This window comes from Neovison vison, chromosome 1 (assembly GCF_020171115.1).
Source record: "Neovison vison isolate M4711 chromosome 1, ASM_NN_V1, whole genome shotgun sequence".
NCBI lineage: Eukaryota > Metazoa > Chordata > Mammalia > Carnivora > Mustelidae > Neogale > Neogale vison.
In genome coordinates this window covers 58,267,678-58,285,602 of record NC_058091.1, presented here as the reverse complement: position 1 = coordinate 58,285,602, position 17,925 = coordinate 58,267,678, and the positions used below count along the sequence as shown (strand labels likewise).

Below are 17,925 nucleotides of genomic sequence, written 5' to 3'. Positions count from 1 at the left end.
GAACTGCAGTGGGAGTCATGATGACAGGGAGAGGTGGTTACCTTTGGAATGTGTGTTCGAAGGTAGAAAATTGAGGTGGACAGTGAGTGGAAAACAAAGAATCTGAAACTACAGACTCCTTTGTGTTGGTCTGATTGCTAGTGTTCTGTCTTCAGGCATGTTCTCTAGTCTTTGCGTGGTGTGTTGTCTGTGTGTATGTGTGGGGGGTGTGTGCGCACATGCGTGTGTGTGTCTTTTCCACGGAGATTATCCAACTCACTATTGACTACTACATTTCATGTGGTTATGCCATGCGCAGAGACTGCTAATCAGTCGCCTGGTGACCTGGTATGCCACGTTGTTTATCTACTTTCAGGAAACTACAAAGATCAGGAAATTACACGGAGAAATTCAGATTTCCATGTTCTTTTGAAAAACCGGAAGTCCTGCCCACAATGACCGACATGGCTGCTGGTGGCGGAAATGAGCACGAGCTGTCACCAGCAGCCTTTGGGCTGATTTCTCGGGGGGTGGCGGAGCTCATCAGCTTGGCTTCGTGTGGTCATCTATCACACATCCCCATCAGTCTTCGCAGCCGCTGCCCTCCTGGAGACCCTGGCTTCTCCTCATGAATTGTGATAAAAGTTTACTTGTATCCTCTGACACTTTTAAATCCAGAAACTTACATGTCCCAGCTGCTGGTATTAATTCTGGTCCCTCTTATCACAATGATGGGGTCAAAGCTGGTGTCAGGAGAGTGCACCGAAGGACAGGGGTCGAGGAAAGGCTTGGAGGAGGAGTCACCAGGGCTGGTCACCTACAGCATCTGTCCCCTGGACGCATGTCATGTTGCCTTTTCAATTTTTTCAAGGTTAAATATGACCCATGGCTTATCTACATTCCAAGTTCAAGATTGTTCATTTGTACTGTTTTGTGTTTATTGGAAAACTATGAGAGCCCTCTCTTGTGAATGAGAAGGGTGGCCTGAACTTGGCATTTCTGCGGGGCCAAGCACAAAGGAGGTATTCACTATGTATTTGTCTGATTGAGTTATTAAACTGTATTTTTTCTGTCGGAGAAGGCTCTGCAAATATGTCTTTGCAAAGAATTCAATATCTAAATAGGAGGCTGACTGTCAGGATGAATCAGTTTTTAATTTTATTCAATGATGACTTCTGACATTTCCAAACAGTTTCCCAGGGTGGACCCCATGTTGAGAGCCTGTGATAGGAAAGCGCAGATACGCATTAAAGCTGTGTGCTTGGGAAAAAATTGTCTTCATTTTGAGTTCATTTCAATGTGCTACATGTTTTGCTGCTTTCTTTGGGAAGTCATTAAATAGAACCCCCTCTATTCTGCACCCCCCCCCAATTAAGTATTTCCTGGCTTAGATGTCACAGTCCTGCCCCCTTATAATCTTAGTGGCAGACTTAGCACAGACTTTGAGAACATAGATTTGGAACCCGATTCTGTAGTATTAGATCCTATAGTATTAGATCCTGTTTCTGCCTTTCCCTTGTCATATTGCCCCTGTCTCAGCTTCCCTATTTCAAAATACTATTATCAAGAAATAACTAATACATGTAACTAATACATCTAAATCTCTGTAACCCCCTAAAACATTTCTACGTGCTTGCTATTACTCTAAGAACATTTCATGTTTCTGCTGCCTGTTTTCATATGGCCCACAAGCTAGGAATGGTTTGACATTTTTAGGGGGTTGCAAAAAATAAAGAAAAGAATATTTCATGACACATGGATGTTATATGAGATTCAAATTTCAGAGTCCACAAATAAAGTTTTATTGGAACATCGTCATCATTATGGTTGGCTCATTTGTTTCTGTATTATCTGGGCTGCTTTCATATTACAGTAGGATTGAGTGGTTTTGATGGAGACCACCTGGCCAGTGACACCTAATCTAGGTTCTGTCTGGATCTTTCCAACAGAAGTTTTCTGACCTCTGCTTATAGGACAGAAAGCAGTGACTCCCCATAGGTACAGGTGTTAATCTCTTGGGTGGTAAGTGGAACTTGCTCTTTGGCATAGTCTGGTTCTTTCCATCTGTATATGGGGCATTCTAAAGTTGTATTTGTCAGAATACGTACTTTTGTCGTGACTGGCCATGTGTGTGGTGGTGTGGGTGTGTGTTTCTGTGTAAGCTTTGAACCACAGCTTCGGATTTGTACAAGCCCAGGTACTATTCTTTCCTCTGTCCAGTGAGGAGATTCACAGGCTGTATTTCCCCCTCTTTCGCCATCCTGCAGGGGTAATCCTTCCAGAGATTCTCAGTGGGAATATATACTGAGAACACCAGCATTGACTTGGCGTGGGAAGGTGTTAGAGAAAGGGACATAGCACAAAACATGTATTTTCCTGATCGCCATCAGTATTCATCTGAAATTGGGAGGTAGAATAAAGAAATTGTATTGCTGCTACTGTAGGGTTTTGTTTGTTTTATATTTTTAAAGAAAATTAGAGCACTGGTTATACTGTATGAATGATTGACTTCTAGAAAGACAGAGGGTGTCTGGGTCATGTTTGAACATGACCCAGAATGCTCTGCAGGGAGCTTTTCTCAAGGTTTGTTGCTCCGTAAACCAATGAACTAGACAAGCGAGAGAGGGAAAGAGTGTCTCTTCTAGAAAAGTTAATGCTGCTCCTTAGTGCCTCCTACTTTGCCATTGATCAGCAGTGGAGCTTAGGGAAGAGTCTGGTGAGTTTGCTGCTGAGTCACGGCTTGTCTCGTGGTGCAGACCTGCAGCACAGTGTGGCATGCTCTAGTCTCATCATGTTCATGGCTTTGCAGTGGGATGTATCCCTACTGGTCATCGTATTCGTGAATTTGGGACTGAGAAGATCTTTGTCCATGAATTGACACTAACATGGACTCAGGTTCAGAACCTGCTTTTACATTCTTGCCTGGGATGAAGAAATGCTTATTTGTTTTATTTGTCCTTCCAGATACTGTTCAAATTTTATGGCACTTTTATGACCGTAAAAACACTGAAATTATGCTCCTAATATGAATGATAGTATCAACCATTCAGTGAACGTCTGTCTTCTTAGTTTTTAACAGATGAACAAATAGATGTGGAAGGACCAAGTCATTTGCCCAGAATTATATGACTGGTGAAAGGACTTGTTTGTTAGTGAGATCATGGATGCACATTCATGATTGTCATATGGACTAATATTTATATTTACTTTATTCTATATTATGATGGTTTGTGTTATTTTATTTATTTATTTTTTGAAATGGATAGTGGATTTGAGAAGACATTATTAGCTGTGGTTCTTATCAATTTTTAAGATCTTTTTTTATATCTAGGTATGCCTTATTTATTTACTTAATTTTTAAAAAGATTTTATTTATTTATTTATTTGACAGAGAGAGAGAGAGACAGACAGACAGACAGACAGCCAGAAAGAGAGGGAACACAAGCAGGGGAAGTGGGAGAGGGAGAAGTAAGCTTCCCTCTGAGCAGGGAGCCCGATATGGGGTGGGATCATGACCTGAAGGTAGATTCTTAACCATCTGAGCCACCTAGACACCCTATTTAATTTATTATTTAAAAAATATTTTATTTATTTGAGAGAGAGAGATGAATGAGTGAGTGTGAGTGAGAGAGAGAGAGAGAGAGAGAGAGAGAAAGAAAGAACCAGCAGGGGTAAGTGGCAGAGGGAAGGGAAGAAGCAAGACTCTCCTGCTGAGCAGGGAGCCCGGTGCTAGGCTTGATCCCCGGATCATGACCTGAGCTAAAGGCAGATGCCTAACACACTGAGCCACCCAGGCACCCCTACACACCCCTCTTTATTTCTCCCATGACCTTTACCTATATCCCTACCTCTTCATGCCCAGAGCAGAGTTATTCATCTCTCCTGGAAAAGGAATCTGTTGATTTGGTGGCTGGTGCTCCGAAGTGTACTTTGGTTGACATAAGAGAGGAGGAAGGGGAGCATAGCAGATGATGAGGGCCACTCTTTTGTTTTTACAGGTGACAGGTAGGGAGTCTTTAACGTGCAAGGAGCTCCCCCTTGCTCTGCCTCCCGGAGTATCACTTCTGGACCCTGGGGCCACATCTCCCACATGGAAATCAGTTTGTTATTGTGATTGATGGAGACAATCCACGTGTCCCTGACACTGTCACTGCTCACCAGAATGGCACCTGGGACTCGAAAAACAGTTTTGTTTCAGACACAAAGAAGTCATAATTCTTTTCTTTCTTTCTTTTTTCCTTTTTTCTTTTTTTTTTTTTTTTTTTTTTTTACTGATTCTATAGTGAAAACTTCACCATACTTCCCCTCATTTGGAGTACGTGAACTATTCAAAAGCTCTGCTAGTCAATAGTTCATTAGTTGACAATACTTTATATTAACTGAAAATGTAAAAAATCAGGAGAGGAGGATTGGAAAATGTTGAGTTTTAGGAAACCTCAGAAGGGCTCCCTTCTACCTCTTCCATTTCAAGCTCAGAGTAAAATTGTGCTTTATATGACTTTATTTATTTATTTATTTTTAAGATGTATCTATTTATTTGAGAGAGTTTGCACACATGCGTGTAAGATTGTTGGGGGAGGGGGTGGGCAGAGGGAGAGGGAGAGAATTTTCTCCCAAGCAGACTTCCCTGAGCGCAGAGCCTGACGCCAGGCTCCATCTCACGATCTCACGACCCTGAGATCATGACCTGAGCCACGAGTCAGACGCTCAACCATCTGAACCACCCAGGTGCCCTTGTTTATGTTTTTTTTTAAAGTGAAAAGTGAAAAAGATGAAATAGTTATCAGTTACAAAATATCTCTATTATTGACAGAACTCAGACTGTTATCTCTGTGGAGATTTCAGATTAAAGGGGGATAATTTGATACAACATAGTGATGTCACACTTAGTACATTGTGCTTTATAGTTGTCTAGACATTTTCACATAATATTATTTGTTGGATTTTAGCCTGTGACGCAGAGGAAGGTTAAAAGGTTGGTTTAGGTTTACCGATTTGTTAATGGTCCAACTAGAATTGAAACAGAGGCTTCCTGATGTTCCGTGTAGTAATCTCCCTACTGCATACAGCCATCAGATCATAGGGGATCTGCCTGTCGATGGGTGGCGTTTTGTGGCATCAGACACAGGGTATGTTGGTCACTGGAAGCTGGTGCTATTTATCAGCTAGAATTGCAAGTTTAGGAATTCTGTAAGCTTTGCCTTTCGAAATACTGGACTGGTACCTTACTTAGACACAAAGCCCAAAGTGTCATTGTTGTTTAGAAATTATAGTGAGAAGTATAGGTGCAGCCCTGGAGAGATGAAATTATGGACAAGCTGACGTGTTGCTGTGATGGAAATGCTGCAAGACTCCATCAGACCGTGAGCGTGAAGTGTGGTGACGGAATGGTAGGATCCACACACGTGTCATGTCCTCTGCACCCGGGCGCTGTGTGCCCATTTATATTTCTCAGGGCATCTCTCTTTCATTCCTTCTCAGGGATATAGACCATAGTCAAGGCATATGGATGGTAGCCTTGGCTTTATTTACTCCCTTTGTGAGAAATAATGCAATTTATATAAGAAATAATGCAATTTCTATTGTTCAGCTTAAAGCATTTTTATGGATTTCAGAGTTCCCTGTAATTTTGTTTCTTTCCATACAAGGCAAAGTTGAATGATCTGCTGCCCATCCAGACTTTTAATTGGAAAAAAAATTTCTTTGCCACATAGATATGGAATTTCTGCTGCTGAAGAAATTCATAATTTACTTTTTCTTTTATAGAGTGGAAAACCACCCATCAATGATATGTTCACAGACCTCAAAGATGGAAGGAAGCTCCTGGATCTTCTGGAAGGCCTCACAGGAACATCACTGGTGAGAGGAGTATTCTTTGAGAACCAGACTAACGGAGTGTCTCTCATCATTAGTGACTTGAAGACCCTTGGGGGTACTTACAGTGTTCGGGCCCAAATAGGAACATTTTAAAAAAAAGTATTTCAGTGAATTTTTGATAGAACACTATTAGGCTTTATTGAGGGCTCTATTTTTATCAAAGATAAGATTATTTATTATATTTATTGCTCCCAGGGAGCCCAGGAGAGAATTACAAAAGAAGAATGGCTAGGGGAAGAGGGCATACTGTTTTGAATAGTAGAGAACACACTTTTTGTTTTTTTAGAAGATGCTCGTTATAGAAAACACATTTAAATGTTATTTAATAAATATCTTAAGGAGTTGTTAAAATCTATGGCATTTATTTTTATTCAGTTTTTCAGTATTACTTTTGTTTCTTCATCAAACCCAAATCTATTACTTTATGTGTTATACTCACACAGAAAGAACTCCGCTATTGAAGAGGATACATTTTTATGGGTACAAACTTTAACACTAGAGGAAGAATTAGTATAGAAGGTACAGAGAAATGTACTCCTGAAGATGAATTCCTTTCTTGCCAAAGCGTGAGGTGTTATACTCGGCCTTTTGCCTTCCAGGCGGTGGGTGAGCTACCTGTTGGAGAGGCTGATCCCTCTCTCAGATAAGATTCCTGGGCCAGTGAGGCAGAAAGAAGCCTCCAGATCACGTTGCCCCACATGGCTATTCCTGCCTTCCCACTGGGCCCTTGTCACCTGGGAACCTGAGACAGTGCCTCTGAATCCTTCCTGCTCTGTGCCCCCAGGTGCAGTATGAAGGTGACATGACTTCTCAGTCTTCCTGAGTCCATCCCAGGTTAGATAAAAGAAACTGGCTCCTGGAAGCCTTGGTTCTCAAACTGGCCTGCATGGTAGAATCACCAAGGAAATCTTGTAGAAATTCCAAATGCCTGCTACACCCCAGAATCACTAAGTGATAATCTTTGGGGGTAGGAATAAACAGGTTTGCTATTTTTTGAATGCTAGGATTCAGGCAAGTGAGGGATCTACTATCTTAGGATGTTGGTGAGGTCATTTGCATTCTGTCATGAGGAGCCTCCATGGTGAAGCCAGCCAGAGCTCCTGGCGGAGAGGGGCTCTGCAGACTGAGCTTCTCTGTGTTTGTCTGTTGGCAACGTGGAGAGTCGGTCTCATCTGATGTCACGTTTTGTTTTCTAGCCGAAGGAACGTGGCTCCACAAGGGTCCATGCTTTAAATAATGTCAACAGAGTGCTGCAGGTTTTACATCAGAACAATGTAAGTTCACGGTGTGACTTTTGGGGTTCTTTGGTGCCATCCAGATTTATTGATCGTCAAACCAGCCACCTGCTCTGTGCATTGTCATCAGCTGATTTTTTGGAAACATTTTTCTTACAATTAAGTATTGAACCTTTTCTGTAAGGGAGGGAAGAGTCATGCTTTTTCAGATTTCTTTATTGATCTATTGTATAAATAATACATTTTTGAGATTTAGGCATATCTGCTTCTCTAAGATGAAATTTCTCTTATCATTACTTATACTGCTGTCCAAAGGTACTAAAACAAAAGTCTGGGCTTCTGTGGCTAAATTGTCATAAGAGGGTTTTGTTTGTTTGTTTGTTTGTTTTTCTTAATAGGTGGATTTAGTGAATATAGGAGGAACTGACATTGTTGATGGAAATCACAAACTGACTTTGGGATTACTTTGGAGTATCATTTTGCACTGGCAGGTGGGGAAATTTTCAATTACTTCTTAATAGAAATGGAACATGTATCATTTGTGTGTTAGTTTCTTAGGGCTGCCATCCCAGAGTACCACAGTCTGTGTGGCTTCAACAAGAGAAATTAATTTTCTCACAATCCTGGAGGCTAGAAATCTAGCTCGATGTGTCAGCAACGTTGGTTTCTTTTGAGGCCTCTCTCCTTGTCTTGTGGGTCACTGCCTTTTTCCTATGTCCTCATGGTATTCCCTCTTTCTGTGTGTCTTTGTCCTGATCGCCTCTTCTAGTAGTAATGGGTTAGGGCCCACCCCTACGATCTCATTTTACCTTCATGAGAGATCCCGTTTCCAAATTCACATTCGCCAGTAGTGGAGTTAGGACTAAAAGAATTTGGGGGGGACACAATTTAACTCATAGTTAGATAGAATATTTTTTGAAAATATTAAATTTAAAAAGTTGACATAATTTCTGTTTTTATTTTAAAAATTGCAAAAATAGCTTAAAGAATTCCTGGATACCTTTTACTCAGATTCCCCAAATGCTGACAGTTATTATCTATACTTCTATGTTTTCTTTCTCCTTGCCTAAATACTTCAGTGTGTATTCTGTAAAAACCTTTTTCTTCAAAGTAAGGAATTCTCTTATATAACTAGAATATAATGTTAATATCATAATATACATGTACAATATATAATATAGTACTAATACTGTTAAACATATAATTATATTATATACTAAAATAATATGTAATTATTAAAATCAGGAAGATAGTATAAAAACAATACAATTACATAATTTATACATCTTCGGGAGATTTTTTCAATTGCCCTGGGAATATCCTTTATAAAAGAAAAAGAAATTGTCACATCTCTTTAGTCCTCTTCAATCTGGAATAGTTTTTGAGTCCTTCTTTGTATTTCATGATATTGAGCTTTTTGAAAAGTACTGGACAATTACTTTGTAGAATATCCCTCCATGTTGGTTTGGCTGATATTTTCTTATAATTAGACTCAGGTTATTGATTATTATTATTAGACTTGAGACTGGCAACTATTTTAAGTTATAGGCAGCATGGTTTTTTTGAACAGGTAAAGGACGTCATGAAAGATGTCATGTCAGACTTGCAACAGACAAACAGTGAGAAGATCTTACTGAGCTGGGTACGCCAGGCTACTAGGTCGTACAGCCAGGTCAACGTCCTCAACTTCACCACCAGCTGGACAGATGGACTTGCCTTTAATGCCGTGCTCCACCGACACAAGTGAGATACGTCCTTACTTAGATGTGGGCCTTACAGATCTGTATCTCTTCTCTGTCTCTCCCTTACTATTCCTCCATAAAGTCCCTTCCCCACTACCACCACTGTCCTCTCCGCACATGCTTAAACATTAATAAAAGAAACATTATGGCAGAAAATACCCATTGAGTCTTCATTTCCATAGGATTCAAATGCCACAGTGCAATGTCCTTGGTTTCATCTACGTATTTATAAGTTTTAAAAAATGTAAAATAATTCATACAGTTCAATCCCACTCATTCAGCACTAACCAGTAATATATACAGTGGATTGTGTTTCTGTTCTTATACCAAAAGAAAAACTCTATAAATTTATAAATTCATGGGCACCTGGGTGGCTCAGTGGGTTAAAGCCTCTGCCTTCAGCTCAGGTCATGATCCCAGGGTCCTGGGATGGAGCCCCGCATCGGGCTGTCTGCTCAGAGGGGAGCCTGCTTCCCCCTTTCTCTCTGCCTGCCTCTCTGCCTACTTGTGATCTCTCTCTCTCTGTGTTAAATAAATAAATAAAATATTTTTAAAAATTATAAATTCAATGCAATCTGAAATAAAGACAATTGATTTTTTTCATAAAACATGTAATTGTATGAAAGACTAAAGGCCCAAGGAGAGCCAGTACCCTTCCTGAGGAAGAACCAGGTTGAAGTGGCTCTGAGACAGAAATAATATTAGTTATGAGGCTATATTTATTAAGACTATATATGTAGTGCTATAAATACATGAATATAATAATGGTCTGAATAATGTAAAATTGCAAACATTTGACTGTTTTGACATATAAGAATGGCAGTTTCATGGAGTTCAGTCTAACAGGATAAGGAACTCAGAAATAGCTCCATCCTGCTGTGCACTTGAGCTGATGTTGGAGATAAGCAGATGAATAGATAGTATGGGACAACTGGTTACCCATATGTGAATAAATAAATGGGATCCTTACGTCCCATACCCAAAAGTAATTCCAGATGTATCAAGGATTTAAATGTAAAAGGCAAAATTTATTATATATTTTGTTGCTATTTATAAATTACTTAGAGTTTCAAGTTTCTGTTTCCTGTATGTTTTTTGCTGATATGTAAAAAAAGCAGTTGACTTTTCTACATCTTAGATCCAGAAACTTGTTAAAATTTTACAAATTTTACAAAAACATATCTGTAATTGGGTGTTTCTGTAGGGTGGATTTTTTTTTTTTTTTGACTATCCATGAATCATAATAGTTTCTTCTCTCCTCTTTTCTTTTCTTCCCCCCTCCTTTTGCCTTGTCTTTCAATACAGTATTGATTTGAATTAGTGATAGTGAGCAGAATGTTTTGTTCTACATAATGAAGGGAGTAGTTTCAGTATTTTACCACAAGACTGCTTCTGCTCTAGCTTTTTTCATATACATTTTTTTAAAATTTTTTCAATTTATTTATTTTCAGCATAACAGTATTCATTATTTTTTCACCACACCCAGTGCCCCATGCAATCCATGCCCTCTCTAATACCCACCACCTGGTACCCCAACCTCCCACCCCCCGCCACTTCAAACCCTTCAGATTGTTTTTCAGAGTCCATAGTCTCTCATGATTCACCTCCCCTTCCAATTTACCCCAACTCCCTTCTCCTCTCTAACACCCCTTGTCCTCCATGATATTTGTTATGCTCCACAAATAAGTGAAACCATATGATAATTGACTCTCTCTGCTTGACTTATTTCACTCAGCATAATCTCTTCCAGTCCCGTCCATGTTGCTACAAAAGTTGGGTATTCATCCTTTCTTTTTTTTTTTTTTCAATTTATTTATTTTCAGAAAAACATTATTCATTATTTTTTCACCACACCCAGTGCTCCATGCAAGCCGTGCCCTCTATAATACCCACCACCTGGTACCCCCAACCTCCCACCCCCCCGCCACTTCAAATCCCTCAGATTGTTTTTCAGAGTCCATAGTCTCTCATGGTTTACCTCCCCTTCCAATTTACCCAAATTCCCTACTCCTCTCTAATGCCCCTTGTCCTCCATGCTATTTGTTATGCTCCACAAATAAGTGAAACCATATGATAATTGACTCTCTCTGCTTGACTTATTTCACTCAGCATAATCTCTTCCAGTCCCGTCCATGTTGCTACAAAAGTTGGGTATTCATCCTTTCTGATGGAGGCATAATACTCCATAGTGTATATGGACCACATCTTCCTTATCCATTCATCGGTTGAAGGGCATCTTGGTTCTTTCCATAGTTTGGCGACCGTGGCCATTGCTGCTATAAACATTGGGGTACAGATGGCCCTTCTTTTCACGACATCTGTATCTTTGGGGTAAATACCCAGGAGTGCAATTGCAGGGTCGTAGGGAAGCTCTATTTTTAATTTCTTGAGGAATCTCCACACTGTTCTCCAAAGAGGCTGCACCAACTTGCATTCCCACCAACAGTGTAAGAGGGTTCCCCTTTCTCCACATCCTCTCCAACACATGTTGTTTCCTGTTTTGTTAATTTTGGCCATTCTAACTGGTATAAGGTGATATCTCAATGTGGTTTTAATTTGAATCTCCCTGAGGGCTAATGATGATGAACATTTTTTCATGTGTCTGATAGGCATTTGTATGTCTTGATTGGAGAAGTGTCTGTTCATATCTTCTGCCCATTTTTTGATGTGTTTGTCTGTTTCGTGTGTGTTGAGTTTGAGGAGTTCATTATAGATCCTGGATATCAACCTTTTGTCTGTACTGTCATTTGCAAATATCTTCTCCCATTCCGTGGGTTGCCTCTTTGTTTTTTTGACTGTTTCCTTTGCTGTGCAGAAGCTTTTGATTTTGATGAAGTCCCAGGAGCTTATTTTCGCTTTTGTTTCCTTTGCCTTTGGAGACGTATCTTGAAAGAAGTTGCTGTGGCTGATATCAAAGAGATTACTGCCTATGTTCTCCTCTAAGATTCTGATGGATTCCTGTCTCACGTTGAGGTCTTTTATCCATTTTGAGTTTATCTTTGTGTATGGTGTAAGAGAATGGTCGAGTTTCATTCTTCTACATATAGCTGTCCAGTTTTCCTAGCACCATTTATTGAAGAGACTGTCTTTTTTCCACTGTATATTTTTCCTGTTTTGTCAAAGATTAATTGACCATAGAGTTGAGGGTCCATATCTGGGCTCTCTACTCTGTTCCACTGGTCTATGTCTTTTTTTTTTTTAATAATTTTTTAAATTTTTTATAAATATATATTTTTATCCCCAGGGATACAGGTCAGTGAATCGCCAGGTTTACACACTTCACTATGTGTCTGTTTTTATGCCAGTACCATGCTGTCTTGGTGATCACAGCCTTGTAATAAAGCTTGAAGTCAGGTAATGTGATGCCCCTAGCTTTATTTTTGTTTTTCAACATTTCCTTAGCGATTCGGGGTCTCTTCTGATTCCACACAAATTTTAGGATTATTTGTTCCAGCTCTTTGAAGAATACTGGTCGAATTTTGATCGGAATGGCATTAAAAGTATAGATTGCTCTAGGCAGTATAGACATTTTAACAATGTTTATTCTTCCGATCCAAGAGCATGGAATGGTCTTCCATCTTTTTGTGTCTTCTTCAATTTCTTTCATGAGTGTTCTGTAGTTCCTCAAGTACAGATCCTTTACCTCTTTAGTTAGGTTTATTCCCAGGTATCTTATGGTTCTTGGTGCTATAGTAAATGGAATCGATTCTCTAATTTCCCTTTCTGTGTTTTCATTGTTAGTGTATAAGAAAGCCACTGATATCTGCACATTGACTTTGTATCCTGCCACGTTGCTGAATTGCTGTCTGAGTTCTAGTAGTTTGGGGGTGGAGTCTTTTGGGTTTTCCATATAAAGAATCATGTCATCTGCGAAGAGAGAGAGTTTGACTTCTTCATTCCCAATTTGGATACCTTTTATTTCTCTCTGTTGTCTGATTGCTGTTGCTAGGACTTCTAATACTATGTTGAACAAGAGTGGTGAAAGTGGGCATCCTTGTCTTGTTCCTGATCTCAACGGGAAGGCTGCAAGCTTTTTCCCATTGAGGATGATATTTGCTGTGGGTCTTTCATAGATAGATTTGATGAGGTTCAGGAATGTTCCCTCTATCCCTATACTTTGAAGCGTTTTAATCAGGAACGGATGCTGGATTTTGTCAACTGCTTTTTCTGCATCAATTGAGAGGACCATGTGGTTCTTCTCTCTTCTCATATTAATTTGTTGTATCACATTGATTGATTTGTGAATGTTGAACCATCCTTGTAGCCTAGGGATGAATCCCACCTGATCATGGTGGATAATCTTTTTAATGTGCTGTTGGATCCTGTTGGCTAGGATCTTGTTGAGAATCTTAGCATCCATATTTATCAGTGATATTGGTCTAAAATTCTCCTTTTTGGTAGGGTCTTTGCCTGGTTTGAGGATCAGGGTAATGCTGGCTTCATAGAAAGAGTGGAAGTTTTCCTTCTGCTTCAATTTTTTGAAACAGCTTCAGGAGGATAGGTGTTATTTCTTCTTTGAAGGTTTGGTTGAATTCCCCAGGGAATCCATCAGGTCCTGGGCTCTTGTTTTTTGGGAGGTTTTTGATCACTGCTTCAATCTTGTTTTTAGATATTGGTCTATTCAGGTTGTTGATTTCTTCCTGGTTCAATTTTGGTAGTTTATATTTTTCCAGGAATGCATCCATTTCATCTAGGTTGCTAAGATCATTGGCATATAACCGTTGATAATAACTTCTGATGATTGTTTCTACTTCCTTGGTGTTAGTTGTGATCTCTCCCTTTTCATTCATAATTTTATGAATTTGGGCTTTCTCTCTTTTCTTTTGGATTAGTGTGGCCAATGGTTTATCGATCTTATTGATTCTTTCAAAAAACCAGCTTCTAGTTTCATTGATACATTCTACTGTATCTCTGGTTTCTACCTCATTGATCTCAGCTCTAATCTTGATGATTTCCCTTCTTATGTGTGGAGTTGTTTTGATTTGTTGTTGATTCTCCAGTTCTTTAAGATGTAGAGACAGCTGGTGTATTCTGGATTTTTCAATTTTTTTGAGGGAGGCTTGGAGGGCTATGTATTTCCCCCTTAGGACAGCCTTTGCTGTATCCCATAGGTTTTGGACCGATGTGTCTTCATTCTCATTGGTTTCCATGAATTGTTTCAGTTCTTCTTTGATCTCCTGGTTGATCCAAGCATTCTTAAGCAAGGTGGTCTTTAGCTTCCAGGTGTTTGAGTTCCTTCTGAACTTTTCCTTGTGATTGAGCTCCAGTTTCAAAGCATTGTGATCTGAGAATATGCAGGGAATAATTTCAGTCTTTTGGTATTGGTTGAGTCCTGATTTGTGACCCAGTATGTGGTCTCTTCTGGAGAAGGTTCCGTGTGCACTTGAGAAGAATGAGTATTCTGTTGTTTTAGGGTGGAATGTTCTGTATATATCTATGAGGTCCATCTGGTCCAATGTGTCATTCAATGCTCTTGTTTCTTTATTGATTTTCTGCTTCGATGATCTGTCTATTTCTGAGAGAGGCATGTTAAGATCTCCTATGGTTAGTGTATTCATATCAGTATGATTCTTTATCTTGATTAACAGTTTTCTTAAGTAATTGGCTGCTCCCATATTGGGAGCATAGATATTTACAATTGTTAGATCATCTTGGTGGATAGTCCCTTTAAGGATTATGTAGTGTCCTTCTGTATCTCTGACTACAGTCTTTAGTTTGAAGTCTAATTTATCTGATATGAGAATTGCTACCCCAGCCTTCTTTTGAGGCCCGTTGGCATGAAAGATGCTTCTCCATCCCTTCACTTTCAGTCTGGGTGTATCTTTAGGTTCAAAATGGGTCTCTTGTAGACAACATTTGGATGGGTCCTGTCGTTTTATCCAATCTGCAACCCTGTGCCGTTTTATGGGTGCATTTAGGCCATTCACATTGAGAGTGATTATTGATAGATACGTTTTTATTGACATCGAGTTACCTTTGAAGTCTTTCTTTCTGTAGACTGTCTCTATATTTCTGTTCAATGCTATTCTTGGGATTTTTCCTCTTTTATAGAACCCCCCTTAATATTTCCTGCAGTGTCGGCTTGGCGGTTGCATAGTCTTTTAAGCCTTACCGGTCTTGGAAACTCTTTATCTCTCCATCCATTTTGAATGTCAGTCTTGCTGGATAAAGTATTCTTGGCTGCATGTTCTTCTCATTTAGTGCCCTGAATATATCTTGCCAGCCTCTTCTGGCTTGCCAGGTCTCTGTGGACAGGTCTGACGTTATTCTGATGGGCTTCCCTCTGTAAGTAAGGAGCCTCTTTGCCCTGGCGGCTTTCAAGAGATTATACCTACAATTATAATTCCTCAATTTGACTATCAGGTGTCATGATGTTTTTTTGGAATGTATAATTTTGGGTGGAGACCTTTCAGCCTCTAGTACATGAACGCTGGTTCCATTTGTGAGATTGGGAAAATTTTCATGAAGGACTTGTTCCACTATATCTTCTAGACTTTTTTCTTTCTCCTCCCCTTCAGGGATTCCAGTAATTCTGACATTGGAACGCTTCATGGCATCATTTATTTCCCTGATTCTGATTTCGTGGTTTCTAAGCTGTTTGTTCCAGGCTTCCTCCTGATCCTTTCTCTCTATCTGTTTGTCTTCCAGATCACTAATTCTATCTTCTGTCTCAGTTACCCTAGCTTTGAGAGAGTTTAGATTAGATTGGAACTCATTGAGAGCATTATGAACCTCCTCCCTGGTAGCTTTAAGCTCCGCCCTAACATTGTGAACATCCTGTCTGGTCGCTTTCAGTTCAGCCCCAATCAATTCCGTTTGGTCATCCATGGCTTTCTCCAACCTAGCTATTGCCTGGATAATTGTTAGCCTGAATTCTCTTTCCGACATATTGTCTATGTTGATAGCTGTTAGCTCTGTTGCAGAAGGTCCATCCTCTGTATTTTTCTTCTGTTGGGCATTCCTCCTCCTAGTCATTTTGGTGGGAGATGACTGAACAGATGTAGCTGGATGTATCAGCTGTGGTGCAGTCAAGGTGCACCCTGGAACACTTCTGCCCACTGGCGTCTTCTGCCCCTGTAGAGATCCAGACATGTATAATTCTGATCTCAGGCTGATTTCATGGGTGATCGGAGTTCTTTGGTAGGTAATCAGCTCACTTTGGGGTACTGGCTGAAAAGGCGCTTCCTCCTACTCCCCTGCCATCTTGTCCCCCCCCCCTTTCATATACTTTTTATCTAGTTAAAGAACTCCCATACCCAAGTGTCTTCCACTTCTTCTTTATCAGTTTAAAAGGACTGGCCTCTCTTCCTAGCTGATTTAGAGATGTTATCAAAGAACTTTAATTTTAGCCAAAGGTTTTCCCCAACTATTACTTAATTGAGTTAGCAAGCATGTGTGGAGTGCCTTCTTTGTGCTAGGTATAGGCCGTATAGCAGAGAACAAAACAAGCAAAAATCCTGATCCTTTTGGAATTTCCATTCAAATAGTAGGAGGAAGACAATTTAAAAAATGTAAATGTAGGCCCTATAGTATTTAGAAATAGTAAACATGCTGAAGTAAAATATATCAGGCAAGAGGGAATGAGGGACCGGCATTTGGGAAGTCAGTGGGTGCAGTGGCAGGAGTAGGAGGAGTATTAAGAGATGAGGTCAGAGGAGGAACTGGGTATGACTGTAGGGCAGGCAAAGCCCAGAAATTAAGTGGGTCTAAGATGCAAGAACAGATAGAGTACAAAGAAAATGACCAGTTTTGGGGTAGGTCAGAACAACAATAATGTCCAATTTGCTGGACATACTAGACACTAGTAGTATGGAGGGGGGATGACTGATGAAAAATTCTCTCAGGGTTTGTTGTAGGAGTATCCCATGAGCAGATCAAAACTCGATTTTCTATTCTGCCAATCTTGGTCTTTCAGTTGGAGAATTTAGTCCATTAACATTGATTGTGATAACTTATTTAGGTTCATTTTTACCTCTTGTTTTAAGCTTCTTATTTCTTTTAACTTTTCTGTGTATTTTTTTTTTTGTTGTCTTATATGGATGGGTTCTTCTTCCCTTTTTTTCCTTTACTATTTGGGACATATTATGTACCATTTCTAATCTTTTTGTGGTTACTTCAAAAATTTTAATAGGCATATTTAACTAACACAAGAAACTTAGAATGTTTTATCCATTGTTTTCATGTTGTAAATTACTTTAAAATATATATTTTACAAGCCTTTGGGATATAAAAGATAAAAATTTCTTCATTTAAACTCACAGGTAAAATAATCTAAAACTGAAATGTATTAAAGTATAGCAGTGACTACTTTTGTCCATATATTTCATTTTCATTCATTTTATTTGCATTGTAATTTTCAGACCTGATCTCTTCAGCTGGGATAGAGTTGTCAAAATGTCCCCAATTGAGAGACTTGAACATGCCTTCAGCAAAGCTCAAACTTATTTGGGAATAGAAAAGCTGTTAGATCCAGAAGGTATTGCTTAGTGTTTAATTTCTGCCTTAATTTTGCTCTACAATTTTGAGTACTTGAAATTTTTTTTTCCTTTTTAGAAAGAGTAATAAGAATTGTGGATTTTTTTTTCTTTGAAGTATGGTGCAAGCCTTTTCATTGCAGACTAGTTATTAGTACTATTGTACTTAATTTGTAGGATGCTTTGGTGGGAAATTTAATTACATCATTGGAGAATAGTTACTTATACTATCATAAGATTTAAAGTTTAAGAAAATACAATTATTAGAGAAGCAGTTCAATATTTGTCTTATTTAATTAAAGTGCATTTTTATGTGATCTTGCATATAATGTAAAAACTTTAGTTATAGATATTGCAGAGTTGAATTCTAAACTTTTCATATTATAAGTAAAGTCTGTGTCATCTTAAGTGGTAGCTTATCTGAACATTTTTTGGAAGCTTTTAGGGAGATTTTTAAGAAATAGGTTACTGAACAAAATAAATAATCTTCTTTGCCTTTGTCACATCCATTATTATATGAACTAGAAATTTATTGAGTTCTGGTATTGCAAAGATTATATACTAGTATTGTTTATGGGTACTGAAGGTAGTTATTTTATAGCTAATATTGAGCAATTC

General features: G+C 39.1%; 1 protein-coding gene across 7 annotated transcripts in view; it reads left to right on the top strand.

Moving 5' to 3' along the window:
• The window catches only part of UTRN (utrophin), a 510,470-nt gene that overhangs the window by 116,067 nt on the left and 376,478 nt on the right, over window positions 1-17,925 (top strand). For all 7 annotated transcript variants that reach the window (XM_044247155.1, XM_044247163.1, XM_044247172.1 and 4 more), the window contains 5 exons: window positions 5,746-5,838; window positions 7,053-7,130; window positions 7,490-7,582; window positions 8,662-8,834; window positions 17,194-17,309. In XM_044247155.1, the coding sequence (XP_044103090.1) occupies window positions 5,746-5,838; window positions 7,053-7,130; window positions 7,490-7,582; window positions 8,662-8,834; window positions 17,194-17,309 (553 nt within the window). The remainder of the gene's footprint in view (window positions 1-5,745; window positions 5,839-7,052; window positions 7,131-7,489; window positions 7,583-8,661; window positions 8,835-17,193; window positions 17,310-17,925) is intronic.